Raw genomic sequence first — 17,840 nt, 5'->3', positions numbered from 1 at the left:
TGTCTTTGAATACGGCCATAAGATACTGGAGGTGGACTATGAATGAACATTCAGTAATTAGCGGCAATATTAATAATTATTTTCGTGTGTAGGACAATTAATATAATTTAAGCAAAAAAAAAAAAAAAAAAAAAAAAAAAAAAAAAAAAAAAATAGGACTCAAATACAGGGAAAGCTATTTTCGGAACATTCTGTAGCTCTACTACTCCACGTCACTTCATCATTAATTAACAATATCAAAATATGAACTATAATATTTCTCTTTTTCATATTGCATACAATCATCGCGAAGTCAATTTGGTATACTCTAATTAAGTGTTGTCGAACCAACAAGAGGTGAAGTCACATCGGCACAGGTTTAAAACCCACAACCTCTGAACAAACTAACCAGCGACATCGTGCTATTGCAATATTTGTTACTAGAGTACCAGACCAACCTGGATACATTCAAACAGCTTTAACATGTTTTCGTAACGTATCATTTATAGTACATAAATACTGAACATACAGAGTGTGAGGGGTATAAGTGTCATTATTTTAACTGATGATTGTTCATGTCATAAGGAAGAAAAAATGTCCTCACAATTTTTTTCTCATTGTAATATTTAACTAATTATTAAAGTTTACAATATTAGACATTTGGAAACGTTGCTGGATGGGGAGGAGGGGATTTACAAGCACACGTACAGCTCAAGCGGGTACAGACATATCGGTACGAAACAGATGCTCTGTTCTAATGCAGGGGAGGACCAAGACAACTGTTGTTTACATAAAACGAACAGCAAATACAAACTTTCAATCTCATCAATAGAACATTATGGTAAATTTACATTTTATTTAACAATATTGCTCCATTTAGTAGTACGTCTAAAAATAAACAATAAGGGTGCTATTCATAGACATTTCGCTAGCCCGCGCTACGAGCGTGCTAAACAGGATTCATATCATATCATATCGCTAACACTGGTTTATGAATACGCAAAACGTTAGTTCGCTGATCATCCACCGAAAGCCCGCGCTAAGAATGTCTATGAATAGGGCCCTAATAGTTTACTGGATAGAATCACACGAACTTTTTTCTAATACAAAATTTTAATCATCTCGCTTCCGTAAAGCAGTACCATTTTTAAAGAAATTTCTCGTTGTGTGATTTTGGAAACGGATTAAGTAAGAGACTTCCAGTTTCTAATAATCGTTGAGAAACTGCTACAAAAGTTCGCAGAGTAGGCACCTTCTTTGCGAAAAACGTTATATCCTTCTTGTCTCCTTAAATTACGACGACTTTATCAATAAATTAATAGCATATCATGATATTCCTGAACTGTGAATGACATTGTAAGTTGTTTATCGAATACCTGTATTGAACTGCCATCCGCTCGGCAGGAGACCTATGGACAGGGAGCTTGAACTCACCTGATCTGTACGTCTATGCAGAGTAGTCAACTGTATGAATCCTGCTGAACATGTTGCCACGTCTCTCACGACAATATTAAGAAATTTAAGCCTGCGTTATTATTTAATTTCACGAAAACGTAATAGAACACACAAATATTTATTTAAACTAATATTAACTCTTTGCTAGATATACCTACTGATGTAATTATTTTCGTAATTTTACTAACGATATAAACAGTATAACGCAAATAAAATAAGGAAAGAAATATTTTTTGTGGGAAAATTATAAAGTTTTGACCCTAGTTGTATGAACATTTTTTTATCCTATAGACCGTCCCTGAAGACTGTGAAAAGGACGACACTTATACTCCTTACACCCTGTATTTGGTGTTAAATACTGTGTATGATCATTAGTGCCTTAAGCTTATCGAGAGAAGAAGAAGAAGAAGAAGAAGAAGAAGAAGAAGAAGAAGAAAGATATCTTGTGTAGGATGCTGAATTAATTTTCTTTAGTGGGTATCAACACATACAAGAAAGTGGTCCTTGTAATAGAAGGCAGTCTTTCAAGTAAATATGTTGAAGAATGGATACGCTGTGTAATTTCTCTTGCAGCCCCATGTCAAAGGGTTTCACAGAAGCTCAATTTTTTTTCTTTACTCAGATAGCGCCTTCGGTAAGAAGCTGATGAAAATAATCTATAACCAGGCTGTACAGCACTCGGTGAAGAAACACAGATCAAACAAAAGCTGATACATTAGTCCGTGGGAAGTTTTACATCCAGAGTAGACGGTTAGATGAAGCCACAGAAAGATGCAAGTTAACAGCTACTGTCTATTAATTACACATATCTACTTATTCATTTAAATACAATAAAGATTTAGAAGATAATATGTTTACTCTACGCACATAAACATGCCTATTACTGCACCTCATGGATATTACAAAGAGAGACTGAACAGTCATCGGCCTGCCATCTCTTTAAAAAAAGATTTCAAACTACTTGGTGATTCCTGTTGTCCCGTAACAGAGAAAGACACCCAGCAGTGTTGGTGATACTGTCGAAGCCACCAGTGAAATTGGTACTACTGTCTACCACTGTAAACAATGAGAATATTTGTTACAGTTCTACATACTTTTGACGTGAATACGTCTTTCTTTATTCGAGTACAATTTTATTGATGGATAAGAAATATCACATTTTTAGCATAACACGAAGTACAAACAAAATCTCAGCTAGATGCTGCACATGCCAAAGTGTACGCGTGCTGACATCTGTCGGGTGTTGCGTAATCTACTTGCAAGTAAATAAGCGAGCGTGTTATGCAACAAAATTAAAATATGTTAATAATTTATATTTTATTTACAGAAGAAATTTCAATCTTATGCTTAATAACACAAATGAAAGGCAATTAAAATAGTAAACAATAGGACACCGTATGAATGATGATAAATAGGGCTAGGATTTTGATGAAATTGCATCTTTTTTTCTAGTAAGCCAGAAACATAGCTGCTTTAGTATTTGCATGTTATGTGATAAACTGAGTGTTTTAAGACATATTTGTTAGAGCATTTTTTTTTTGCATTTTTTGCCCATTTCAACTCAGAAGAGCATCTTTTGTGTTATTCGGACATTTTTTAGGCATTTTCATTTAATTTTGGCCACAAATCCCCATTATTAATATAAAATAATGTTTATTTCCTTTTATATTTTGTCTACATATTTTATCCATTAATACACTTTATTTTTTACTTGGTTATTTAACGACGCTGTATCAACTACGATGTTATTTAGCGTCGATGGAGTTGGTGATAGTGATATGATATTTGGCGAGATGAGGCCGAGGATTCGCCATAGATTACCTGACATTTGCCTTACGGTTGGGAAAAACCTCGGAAAAAACCCAACCAAAGCATGAATCGAACCCGCGCCCGAGCGCAACTCCGGATCGGCAGGCAAGCGCCTTAACCGACGGAGCTACGCCGGTGGCTAATACCCAATATTTTGTCTAATATTTTAATCGTTTTTCTACACAAATATAGCCCTGTTAACGTAGTACACCCCATGTAATGGATCAGTCCAACCATCCCTTCAATATAGACTCCTCCTATACCTGCTAGTTCCGGATAAGAGTGGCCTTGTGATGGACTACATCAGGTAAAATAATTAATTAAAGTGTACCACTTAGAAAACAATTATGTAAAATTAAATAAACTTAAATGTTGGTACTAGAATTTAATTTAATTACTAGTCTAAATATTAAGTAGCACAAAACTCTTTTTCCTACTAAGCCAATTTTAGAATGTAAGATCAATTTTTAGGTCATTTTAAGGGCATTTTTGAAAGATTTTTAGGTCATAAATGCATTGTTTTAGGACATTTTTTTATGATTTATAGGTCATCAAAATCCTAGCCCTAATGATAAAGCAATAATAAAATACAAAACAATAAAAATAAAGACGTATTCACGCACCTTGAGATTCTGTGAATCCCATGTTACTTTTATTATTAAAAAGAGACAGAGAAAAATAGGCCTATGCCACCCGGCAGTATGGTAGTTGAGTATCGTAACCAGGAAATGTATTAGATTATAAACAGAGGAATGTATTATATTAATGGGCAATCAGGGGAATTAATGCTATTATGGCCTACCTTCCTTCGACCTTTTTCGGTGTGTCAGTTGACATTCTATGCAAGAACTGTCGCACAGGTGGAGGAGGAAGGATAGCAGCAGTAAGTCCCTGCCTCTGTACTCTTAGCGAACCCCACGGCTGGACCTTCATAATTTTGTACCACGAGGCTGGCGTACCTGAAACGATGCCATCAACATCTCTTCACGTACGTCGTCAGCTTTAGCGACTAGAGTGATCCGCTCCCGTATTGGGATCGGGGTGGTTTCTTTTCAGTGCAGGGTCTGTATAGTGTGGACAATGACCAAAACCTTGGGAAGCCCGACGTTCCATGTCACTTATCGAAAAGGTTTGCTTTACCTGGAATGTTTAACAAAGGAACTGTCCTTCTTAAAGTTCAGTGACATATACTGCGCAGCTGTATTTGCTATCTTGAACATTACTGCCAACTTGGAATTTTTTTCCTAACACTTTAACACTTCAAGATCGTAAATTTCACTATGAATATTATTTTACTTGAAGGACATATTATTTAAATAGTGATATATATTACTTTTCGCAAATACCTAACAGTAAGGTAAAGGTTGATAATATTGTGATAGTTCTTTTTGAGAATTTTTTACAATTTTACTGAGCGAGAGGAAGATGGGTTTTTTGCGTCAACGTATTAAGGGAATGTTCGTGGACAAGTTGCTGCACAAAACGGTCCTTGTCTCGTTCAGTAAAATTGTAATAAATTCTCAAAAGAACTATCACAATATTACTCGTATCACAGTATTACCAACCTTTACCTTATATCAATAATTTTTAATTCAGAATAACGTACGAAAAAACTTTATGATGCACTGCAACTTTTATTTCACTAATTATCGTGTGTCAACCTGCACCGTTTTGATAAAAAGTACTTATGACAAAAGAAATTATAAATTATCACGATAGATTACATATAAAAATCCATTAACATACATATTCAGAAGAAGAATTTTGTGTTTTCATCCTTGTGTTGAAACTCGAATTATCTCCGACTTTTGGAAATAGCCTACTTATAGGTTCCATCATCAGGCAGACATTTGAAGTTCGTCAAATAAATGGAAGCAAGGCATCCCGTTAGGCTAGTCAGCCGTAACAGTACACGCAAAATCTTTATAATGCACTGAAACTTTTATTTCACTAATTATGTGTCAACCTGCACTGTTTTGTTACAAAGTACGTCACACAAAATACATTTTAAATTATTACAATAACTTTCATATAGAAATTCAGGAACTCAAAATTTTGTATTTTCAACCATTTGTTGAAATAAGTGTCTCCAACGTTTCGGAACTAGTTATAGATTCCATTATTAGAATAATACTGTCAAATTTTAAAGATTTGTCAAATAAATGGAAGTGAGGCTTTCAACTGGGTTACCGAGGCATAATGGACCCAGCAGAGCAGGCGACCCTTCAATTATTCAGTAATATTACTCTAATGATACAACCTGCAAGAAGTTTCGAAACGTTGGTCTTACACTGAGATTCAACACCTGGTTGAAAACACAACATTCTTCTAAACACAATCACCATTAATACCTCATATTCTTACAGTAGTTTGTTTGCTCCAATAATGTACTGTGTGTTCATTTCAAAATCTTCTACCTTGAATAATTTTTTATGTGCAGGGGACACGATTTTAAGGAAAAACACGTCGATTTAGTTTTCGAGGAGGAAGTTCAAAACCAAAGCTGATTGAATTTTCTGTTCGACTCCTTCATGCCCACTCACCTCCACTTCTGAATTTAAAATTGCACCTCCTATCTTCAGACACATCATTTAAAATGGAATGATAAACCCTAATCATCTACAAATAATAATAATAATAATAATAATAATAATAATAATAATAATAATAATAATAATAATAATAATAATTCGAATCATACGTTCCTGAGATAGAGCCAGAAACGTATCATTTAATGAATAAGAACAATAATGATCATAGAGTTTAATAAATAGAGTCTACCCAAAGATACTACACACGTCATATGACCTGAGACAGTGATTGCCAAAAGCAGTGTCGCAACACATGCCCCTGCTTCTACTCTACAAGTATGGCATTATACTCTCGCCTTATCCGTGCACTGTCTTTCACTGCAATATCTGAGAAGATAACGACTTAACCACTCTCCGCAATAGTGGTATGCGGGTTGAATTTATATTACGTCACCATTTCGTGGTGTTTGGCAACCACTGACCTAAGATGACAAAGCGTATATCTACATATAAATAAACTATGCCGGACAATTCCACAACAGGAAATCCAATCATACCAAGAAAATAACAGATACGTTTTATTAGATACTAATATCAACTAAACGTTTTCATTAAATTATACATTTCATGCTCTACTTCAATCGAATGGACAAATTATTATTATTATTATTATTATTATTATTAATTTTTTATTTAGTAGACGAATGGGATTTATTATTCCCCTTTAAAATTATGTGTTTGAAGATAGGGGATGCAATTTGAAATTCAAAAATGGAGATGGGTGGGGTGAAGAGTGGAACAGAAAATTCAGTCAGTAGTTTTGAACTTCCACCTTGCAAACTAAATCGACGTGTTTTTTACTCAAAATCGTGTCCCCTGCACATCTTAAATTATTCAAGGTGGGAAGTTTTAAAATGGACACACGGTATCAAAATTATTGAACAATCATTTACCCACCACCATTATTTTATAACTATCTTAGCCACAAGAAAGATAGAACACTATCAGTAGACTCGAAGCGGCCATCATTTTGAATCGCAGTGTGAGCCATCATATGATATTATGAAATACTAAGGCAGCTGAGAAGCTATTCTGTATTAAGAAACTGTATTCCGTTTCTGAAATGTGTAGAGTATAGGAGACGAAACAAGACCTTTGCGCAAATGGTGAGTAGAGGGGGCCAGTCCAATCACCGCTCTGGGGGAAAGCATAGCTTGAAGACGAGCGTCTGAAACGCCACATCTTCTATCACGCGCATCTTACACCTTGGCGGCCAGGAGCCGATGTAGCCCGCACATTCCCGCACTGGTAGGTTCCGCCCATTTGCTTGTCATCGGCTCGACCGAAATGCGTCGACTTAGTTTACAGATTCCAGAAACGGAGTGTAAAGTAATTTTATCTGAATTGGGCACACTCTCAATGATTTCTATATAACACACGCATTTTGATTAACTGTTCTTACAGTATTCATTATCAGTGCCATATCTGGTAACTCAGGTGTAAGCGCTAACTCTACTCATTACAGGGTGTTTCAGGAGGAATAGTTTTAGGAGGTGGTAGTATAGACGAATTCGAATAAAAAATTCCATATAAAATGTGTCCAACTTTTATTGGGTACAGAGATACAGTTGTTAAAAAATCCCATATAACACGTGTCCAATTTTTATTGGGAACAGAGATACAGCTGTTAGAATGTAACCCGAGAAGGTGTTAAGCAAAGGCAAATGATTACGTTCAAAGTTGATTTTCATAAATTCCACCACCGACTTCAATGCACTTTCGACTTCTCTTGACAACACCACGTGCAGCTCTTCTGAGGTCGTCTCGTGGCGTTCTTCTATGAGGGCAGCATTATTCATAATCCGAACGATTAAATTGGCTCTTGTGTTTACTTTTTCTTTGCTGACTTCGCCTTTTAACCATCCCCACAGGCAAAAATCTAAAGAGGTGAGGTCCGGGGACCTTGGTGGCCAAGAAACGTGACCATATCTGCCGATCCATCTTCCGGGGAATGTTAGGTTTAAATGACGACTAGAATGTGCAGGGGCTCTGTCATGCTGGAAGAACATACTCATCCTTGTAGCCAAAGGAACCTCTTCCAATAATGCTGGAAGCTCGTTTTGAAGAAAGCCTAGATAACGAGGCCCTGTAAGCCGATGCGGTAACACAACAGGCCCAAGCAACTGATTGTCTATCATACCGCACCACACATTTACAGAAAAGCGTTCTTGAAAATGTGTCTCCATAATGGCATGTGGGTTTTCTTCGGACCACTGATGTGAGTACGAGTGTTACTGATACCGTGACGAGTGAAAGTGGCCGCCTCAGTGAAGAGTAAGAATAGGATTACTTGGCGATTTTCAAGTACCCAACGACAAAATTTCAATCGTCGACCTTCATCTCCTTCTCGAAGGTGATGAAACCGCTGATGAGCGGATCCTTAATTTTAGGATGGCTCCGTTTTATGCATAACTCTTAATTATCTACTTATGGCGAACGATCTTTCATTTATATTCGATTTGGTCTAATGAATATTTTGTCAAGCGAGCCAGGGTTCAAGGACCAGCTTAACACTTTCCTACACATGTTTGAAGTTACAACTTTTTTATCTGCAAGTTTAAAAAATCCTATTGGATTTATTTGAACGCAACAGTATTTTGTAAACAGCAATTAAAATGAATACGATACAACACTTTTATCTTCGCAGGTTCCGAAGGCCATGAGGAAATACTAAAGGCCTTTTAAAGTTCAAATTTACTCTAAAAAGAGGATAAGCTCTTGCTCTGTAACTCCTTGGACGGAGGGAGGAGCTGGAAACCGTAAAATTGTAAAGCTCGTTGCTGATTTTCTGTCAGTGGGCTTTAGAATGCGACAATCCTGTAAGGTCACAATAGCCTCTATGTACAGAATACGACCGACTGCGCTATAAAGTTCGGGTTATTGGCTTACTTCAATCTGTTTATTTGCAGCTACTCACCAGAAGTATTCTTCCTCAACAACACTGCTCTCGGAATCCAATCAATCAAATCCCTGACATGGTCATACTATCACTACACAGAATATGACTGAAAACTGTCACGTTGTCATCCCAAAACTTCATACTTAAGCTTTTTCTTTTTTTTATCAAAGAACGAAACTGAAGCTGACATCAGTTTCTTTCTACTGTTTACATGTACACAAATAAAAGTAAAGATATTTACGTCCACTAAGCAGAAACGCATTGATATTTTCAAAAATTCGTGATTGAATCCACATTTTTTGACATTTAATTATAAGCACTTACACGCTCAAATTAATAACCACGATTTGCTAGTGTTCTAGATTTGCGACTTTGGATTCATTAAAAACGTGCGAGAACAGTAGAAATGTTTTTTTTGAAACGAGATAGGTTATATCAGGAAACAGATGTAATAAACAATGAAAAATACTACATTAGAAAGAAATGGTAAAGCAGTGGCATTTCCTTATTTTCAAAAGGAGGTATTGTCCTACAATTTGGCAGAAAAATAAGAGCTCGAAGGAGCTCGAAAAAGATGATGAAAACAAACACTTTAACAATAAATCATTTTAATAATATTTAAATGTTCAGAAATTAAAACTGAAAAATATTACAATTTCGCCTTTGTTTTTTTTAATGTAAGTCAAATGTAAATATGTAAAGAGTAGTAATGTATCAATGTCAATCTGTAACATTAACATATTTTGTAACTAGCTGTGCATTTACGAAGGTCCCATAAGTCTTTCTTTTCCGGAAACGGGAATATTGCCTTAACGACGAGTTTGTTTTCCTTTCCACTGTATAACTCGACTGAGGCCAGTGGAGATGCGGGCGTAATGTGAACTATCACGATGACACTATACGAACGCAGGAGCAGTACAAGTGGCGCTCCCGGCTGCAGGACTCCACTGGCCTTGGTCGAGTAATACCTTCCTATTTCTATTAGCTGTGTTTTGATGCGTTGATGACGTCGCACCTTGCTGTTCGTACCTTCATTGGGCGATAGCGATCGGTACGAAGTTCCTAGCTCTGATCATTAGTGCCGTGGCCAAGTGCAACGACTCCTGCTGCAAATCCGCAGGATAAATTGGAAGGGGTGTCTTAGATGAAGGACAACAGGTAATTATCAGTGCTGTACCTGTCAATTTAAAATACTAATGAAAAATAAGGTAAAAATAATCCTTTTTTATATTTATTTCTTTATATAAAGGTAAAGTAAAGTCAACCCCATTACAGACCTAATCGACCCAGAGAAAGTTAGGAGAGAGTTGGGTAGTATCGGAAATCGGGTAATATCGGACAGTGAGTTTATTTCATCTACCACCAGATGATAGTACCTGAATGACATGGTTACGTTTCTGTGATATCGCATACAGAAACGTAACCATGTTATTCAGGTACTACCAACTGGTGGTAGATGAAAGAAACGCACTGTCCGATATTACCCAATGTCCGATACTACCCAACTCTCCCCTAATGCTCCCACAGTTACAGACAATCGGCATTAATGGTAGTAGGGATGTGACCAAGGAATTATCCCTGATACTCATTTCTGTTAGAAGTTGAGTAAACCTCAAGGCCATAGTGCGGTCGGAAAATGGGGAATCGAATCAACGACCTTCCTGCTTTGCAGCGTTATGCCTTTTATAGCCAGATTTCAGATGCATACAGACAATATTGTTCTTCCTCTGGCGCATATCGTCAAGTGAGATGTACTGCCTGATAATATATGTACGTATCAGCTAGAACAGCAATCAGAGGATTTTCCATTCATGTATGTACCGTACATTCCTATTAATATAGAAGTAGACCCCATCTCTGGAACAAAATTCATGGCGTTTCAAAGTGTCCGTTTTCCAAATGACTTTTATTGAATTTTACCTACGGACTACAGCAGTGTAATTGTTTGTGTGAGTGACAACAGTGTCACAAACATCTACACATGAAGGCTTTGAAGTCGTAGTATTTTAATTACATGCCTTTCGGGTGGTAAGCTGATGTTCCAATGAGAAGACAAGAGAACTCAATGCTATTAATACTACGAAATAGGATTTCACCAAAAGTACCGAATTTCTGAATAGTTGCTCTTGTCAGCGGAACAAATTTATTTTTAATTTAGTAAAAATTAATCCTATCAAGAAAACAAGACGCTTAAGGGACGACATGAAGCTGAAAATGTATTCGGTTTGTATAACCGCCTTATGGCCTTAACTCTGCCAGCGAAAATAAAACATTCTATTCTATTCTGTTTTTTTAAGAGTTCGTCCATTTGTAACACTAGTGTCTATGATGCTTGACAATGGAAGAACTACTTAATCTTCACGCTCACGAAACTTATTATTCATGATGAAGGTCATCAGACGCCAATGCTAATGTCCAAGTCACGTAATAGTGATTGTCTCTACGAATTCTTTCTGCATCGCAACATATAAAAATATATTGGCTCAAGCAAGTTTTATGAGTTCCCGCATAACACATTTAAATACAACGGGGCATAAATTACATTGCATTTGTAAAACATTCCAAGAAAGAACAACGTTAACTCTTAAGAAACAAATGATGAATTATTAGGTAGCTCAAACGGAGAGGAAATGACGAAAGACCAAGTATTCTTAATTAGTTCATGTATTTTATATCCTCACAAATATATTGTGAAAACTACTAACAGTAGACTACTATGTGTATTGGCCTCATAAATATAACCTCATAAATATATTGTGAAAACTACTAAGAGTACTATATGTACATATTTTATAACCTCACAAAGATATTGTGAAACTACTAACAGTACTAAGTGTATATATTTTATAACCTCACAAATATATTGTGGAAACTACTAACAGTACTATATATATATATATATATATATATATATATTATAACCTCACAAATATATTGTGGAAACTACCAACAGTACTATTGTATATATTTCATAACCTCACAAATATATTGTGGAAACTACTAACAGTAGTATGTGTATATATTTTATAACCTCACAAATATATTGTGGAAACTACCAACAGTACTATGTGTATATATTTCATAACCTCACAAATATATTGTGGAAACTACTAACAGTACTATGTGTATATATTTTATAACCTCACAAATATATTGTGGAAACTACTAACAGTACTATATGTATATATTTTATAACCTCACAAATATATTGTGGAAACTACCAACAGTACTATTGTATATATTTCATAACCTCACAAATATATTATGGAAACTACTAACAGTACTATGTGTATATATTTTATAACCTCACAAATATATTGTGGAAACTACCAACAGTACTATGTGTATATATTTTATAACCTCACAAATATATTGTGGAAACTACTAACAGTACTATGTGTATATATTTATGACCTCACAAATATATTGTGAAACTACTAACAGTACTATGTGTATATATTTATGACCTCACAAATATATTGTGAAACTACTAACAGTACTATATGTATATATTTTATAACCTCACAACTATATTGTGAAACTACTAACAGAACTATATATATATATATATATATATATATATATATATATATATATTTTATGACCTCACAAATATATTGCGAAACTACTAACAGTACTATATGTACATATTTTATAACGTCACAAATATATTGTGAAAGTACTAACAGTACTGTGTGTATATATTTTATGATCTCACAAATATATTGTGAAACTACTAACAGTACTATGTATATATATATTTTATGACCTCACAAATATATTGTGAAACTACTAACAGTACTATGTATATATATACATATATATATTTTATGACCTCACAAATATATTGTGAAACTACTAACAGTAGCTACTATGTGTATATATTTTATGACCTCACAAATATATTGTGGAAACTACTAACAGTACTATATGTATATATTTTATTACCTTAGAAATATATTGTGGAAATTACCAACAGTACTATGTGTATATATTTTATAACCTCACAAATATATTGTGGAAACTACTAACAGTACTATGTGTATATATTTTATGACCTCACAAATATATTGTGGAAACTACTAACAATAGCTTTTTTTTTTTTTAATGAAATGCCTAACCTTTTCAGTGGCAAAATGTACAAATTTTAACGCTTCGTAGCCCGTGTTCAGTCATTCAATATTTGCCCCTACTTTTTGACAACTTATATAAGAAATACAAAAGACAGCTGATTATGAGATCAATATGACTGGGGCACAGACAGCGACATGAAAGCCCGATAATCTTCGCATTAGAGGGCAAAATACCTGGAACATGCCTTCCTGGAAGACCAATAAACGCGTTCATGAACATTTCCTTGGGCTGTACACTCCGGATCAGCTTACTTAATACCCTAAGGGTGAAACCTAACCATTCCCCCCCCCCCATTACTACATATGCTAGTGGGTTATGGTAATTTTCTAGTTTGCAGGTTGGCTTTTTCTTTTGCCAACTTCGTTTCGAATTTCGGTACTGAGAAATACAACTGGTAGTAATTTTTTGTTATGTTGGCAGCAGTGACAGCATTGTCGGTAGTGCATATTCTGAAAATTCAAACTGTTCTAGATTTGAGCCGATTAGACCTACTGGAAGCTAGTGAAATTTGAACATACTATAATCAATTAATATCAGTATTACGTAATATTAATACATAATAGTTATTTTGTGCGAGATCGTGCGTATTTGCTTGTTTTCCGCACAGAAGCAATACGCGGTAAGTGTGAAATACCACATTCAGTATTCCCAACGTAACACACATAACAATTTCCCTCTTCTTACCGCTTAAGCGCCACATTCATTTTACTGCTTTAGACTTTTAACATATTATTTTTAGAGACGTTTAACATAGTAACAATTATAAATTGGAAACTTACCACTGCAATTTCACCTAAATTGGAATGTTAATTATTGTTTTTAAATATTTGCAAAAATTAATTAAAGTCCACTACTCCACGAAACTTATTGCATTCCTGATACAAGTAACATTAAGGAAGCCGTGAAAAAATCAACAACATTCCAGATGCGGATGTTATTACTGCAATATGTTATATAAATAATATTGTTAAAATACTGAAATGAAAAATAAATCATTACATAACCTTACCGTTTGTTTTAAGTTCGCATTTATAGACTGGGGGGATAAAAAAGACAGACGTATATCACGGCCTGCTGGAGTATAGTAAACACAGAAAACATTTTATAGCAACAATGTTGAAGAAAGATATTTTGGTTTTCCGAAGTTGCCGTCATTAAACAGAAACCAACATGGAGATTTCATTGCAACTAATTAGAAATTCGTCTTTCAGGTATGTAATAAACGATCTTCGCACAAAATAATGTACGATACATGAGCGGTATGTTTGTTTTCATGTTCTCGGAAATTAAAAAAGCTCAACTACGTTTCGCTTTTTCAATCTTTTCCTTGACCATGAAAACGTCAACATACCGCTCTTGTAACGTATATTACTATTATGTGTTGCATTGCGTTGTGAAGTGTAAATAAATATACCATTCGGTGTGATACATGAATTTGGGTGATCAATAGAAATGCCACTTCACATTATAATTAATTTCTTTCGTGTTTAGATTTTATTACAATAATGTCAGAGAGGAAACAGCATGGCAGTGACACCTCCAGAAAGAAAACGCGTGCTATTCAGAGTACGCTTTAGGAATCTGTAATTCTTATTAATGAAGTGAAGAAAGAAGATAATGAGGAAGAAATCATGCGTACGGAGACAGTAATTATAATAGAATAGCAGAATTATTAGGAGTAAGTAATCTTAAGCATACATTTCAAAGTGGCATTCGGTTTTTGGAGTTTGTACTAATTATTTCACGTGATCGAACAAAATACATTTTTAGGTTAGATCTCGTGAATCGTGAACTGTTTAGTCAAAACAGTGAATTTCATGTTGTCAGACAAAATACATTTTAATATTAGATCATACTAATCTACTAATTATCAACATAATGTGCGATGGGTCCAGGAGGAAAAATATAGGCTCTTTCACAAATTGTTGATCCATTTAAAAAAACACTTATCAACTTAAAAATGAGATGTGGTAAATAAGTTAAGACATCGTTACTGCATGGCATTGTGATTTTACCCTCTTTGGTGACATCTGATATTAGTTGGCAACACTGAAGAGACGGCCAAATTAGCCTTTTAGGAACTACCCTTACGTGGTCCTCACTATACATTTTGAACAAGTTTAAAGAAGAAGTTAAAAGAACTGTCCTAGATAGACTTGAATGGAATAGACTCACAAAAGATAAACCAGTCGCAAATCCTTTAAAATCGATAAAGAAATCTCCTCCGCGATGCACACGGAGCAAAATAATTACTAATCGAGTGGTGTTATTGATGGTTTCTTTTCCTTTTTAGTGTCGCAGTGTAGTCATTGGAAAAACTGTACGCTGTAACTGGCCATCTATCATTTAGTGTAGCTTATATTTTTAGTAATAATAATAATAATGATAATAACAATCGGTCTCATCATGCCTTTTAAATTTATATTTTTAGGTTGAACACATTACTTGAATCTTTTATGCCATTACTCTCGAGTAAAATTATTTTATTGTATCCATGTACTTTATATTATATTTTATATCATTCCATTTAGTTTCTTACATTATATTTTACTAGTGGCTTGTGCAGCAAATCCTGCTGCAAAGTAAGTTCGTTAGACGTTCAAATAAAAATTTTTCAGATTTATTTTCAATGAAGAATACTTGTCTTTTTGTTAGTTATTTGCTTCCATAATAATGAAACATACTCCCTCTGAATGGATTTTTTAGGCCAAATACTTTTTCTTGAACCTATCCAACTTCAGTTTTTGAGTTTCAACGCGAAAACGCAAGTATCAATGTCAGGACGATAGCAGTAGCTATTTCAGGTCATTGTGGATTGTAGGAAAAAGTAAAAAAAATGTAAAGGTTTGCTAAGCTTTCGAGCAATAGCATTTTCGTATAACTGCTGCATGTAGAACTTGAAATGTAGAGCGTAAAATCATTTTATCCTACTAAGAGATCCTGCTGAAATGATCTGGAGACTACAAAATTTTCTAGGCCTCTTATTTTATCAGTAAGTAATACCTTTTGATCTTTCCTTAGGAACTGTAATTTTTGCGCTCTCTCGAGCCAATACTGAAGACAATGACACATATCAATATCTACACTATACCGCCATTACGTATATGCAAAAGACCCAACCCCACTGGGTTAATAAGTATAAAAATATTTGATTTTTAATAACAATATTATTATCTTACTTAAGTTTGTAGTTATATATAGCAGCCACTCAGTAAATTATATAAATGAAGATCTAAATTAAGATATTCTCCACATTTACTAACATAACCACAAAACGTTTCACTTTCATGTCATCAATATAGCATCAATATTATGTACAATTAATGAAAAAATAGATGCATCATGATATTAACTATAATAATATTTAATTTCTAATGGCAATAATGTCATCAAACCACCTCAACTTTCGTAGATTTGAATATCCAATACACAGCTGTACTCAGAAAATTATACACTGCAGAATCAGTTTTTAATAAAAAATTGAATTGAGCTCTAAATATGTCGGCAATCCTGCATGGCCTTCGTGTAATAGCCTATTGTTTATTGTAGTGTGTGTTTTGTTCTGAAATTCAATCAAGTCGGCCGTGATTGAATACAATTAGTTCTCAAAACTGACAACAGATGGATTTTGGAAAATAGGAAAATTATGTAGGAAAATTGACATTTCACTGAAAACTACTACTTTTCCGAAAAACTTTGGATGCCAGGCATGAAAATGAGGGGTCACTCATTAAAATCCGTTCAGCCGTTTTCCCGTAATTTCCATTACCAGTTCAAATTATATATATATAGATATCATTTGTAGCAGATAGTTCTGGTTGAGTGAAAGAGGAGCACTTAAATCTACCAGATAAATAAATAAATAAATAAATAAATAAATAAATAAATAAATAAATAAATAAATAAATATTTTAAAACACTCCAATGACACTGTTTACATGTGCATCTGCCATGTCGTTTTCGAATTTTGAATTAATTATACAATTAGCTAGATGTGTACAAAATTTTCTCCATAAGAATAAACTGCAATCAGACTTGCAGAAGACTATAAACCTTAAATCTGGTTGAAAATATTTGAAGATGAGATAAATATTGAAGCTTCCTACGCATAATTCTAATCTCCCTTTAGTGGATAAAGGTACGAGTCCAATTAATTAGAGCCAATTTATATTGATAATGTACTAACGATAAAAAGAAGCATAGTTCTAATGTCGTGTGGAAACGACAGTTGAGGGTTAAAATAAAATTCCACCTGAAGCATGAAATGCACTAGCCCATGAAGAAGTCTGGCGTGGTGCTAACCTCACGTCACGTTAGTCCCACAGGCTATCCGTCTAGCGCTGATCGAAATAGTATAGAACATCAGCCTAGGAAAGATTTCGCTAGAAATAAAGAAATCATGTTTCACAGCAACGACATACAGAAAAATAATAGATATGAATGCCATTTTTGCCACAATAAAGACACCATCAGAATGCACAACATATCGCAAGATCTCATTTTCGCCAAAATTGACGCATCAGCTTTTGCTTTGAAACCACAGATTTACTGTAATCGTAACTTAGCTGTCACCAACTGCTACCCGATATTTGAAGCCATTGAAGAACTGTGACAATAAATCCGCACAAGACTCTATTCTAGATCTTCACCTAAAACAATATAGGAAGCCACACAACGTACAAACTTCCGTGATCTGAATTCATGACACGGTATACACGACTAAAGAAATTAAGTGAATTGTGACATGTATCTAAACCCGTTCTCAACCTATTTTCGTCAAACGAGCGCTGAAGTTGTTACCTTCCCGCTTCGCTTGCACACCTTCAGCCGTTTCCTCTGTAATAACAACATAACTTTGGTGACATTACGAAGGTTTCACGCTAGTATTCTTTCAGGCTATGCCTTTCATATACGAATTTGTGACAAGTTACGTTAGGTTAGTTTAGGCTTTTGTTATGTCTTGTATATAGCCT

At 34.7% G+C, this 17,840-nt stretch overlaps 1 protein-coding gene across 8 annotated transcripts in view; it reads right to left on the bottom strand.

The window, feature by feature from the left end:
- Positions 1-17,840, bottom strand: part of msi (RNA-binding protein musashi) — a 737,371-nt gene that overhangs the window by 179,353 nt on the left and 540,178 nt on the right. For 2 of the 8 annotated variants that reach the window (XM_069823358.1, XM_069823359.1), the window contains exon 5: positions 4,046-4,202. The exons of 4 other annotated variants lie outside the window; for them this stretch is intronic. In XM_069823358.1, coding sequence (XP_069679459.1) covers positions 4,046-4,176 — 131 coding nt within the window. In that variant the 5' untranslated portion in view covers positions 4,177-4,202. Of the gene's footprint in view, positions 1-4,045; positions 4,203-17,840 lie in introns of those variants that run through there. 2 more of the 8 variants (XM_069823361.1, XM_069823365.1) reach the window with 2 other exon arrangements.

Source organism: Periplaneta americana, chromosome 4, assembly GCF_040183065.1.
Source record: "Periplaneta americana isolate PAMFEO1 chromosome 4, P.americana_PAMFEO1_priV1, whole genome shotgun sequence".
In the NCBI taxonomy this organism is placed as follows: domain Eukaryota; kingdom Metazoa; phylum Arthropoda; class Insecta; order Blattodea; family Blattidae; genus Periplaneta; species Periplaneta americana.
This window is presented reverse-complemented; position numbering and strand designations above follow the sequence as displayed.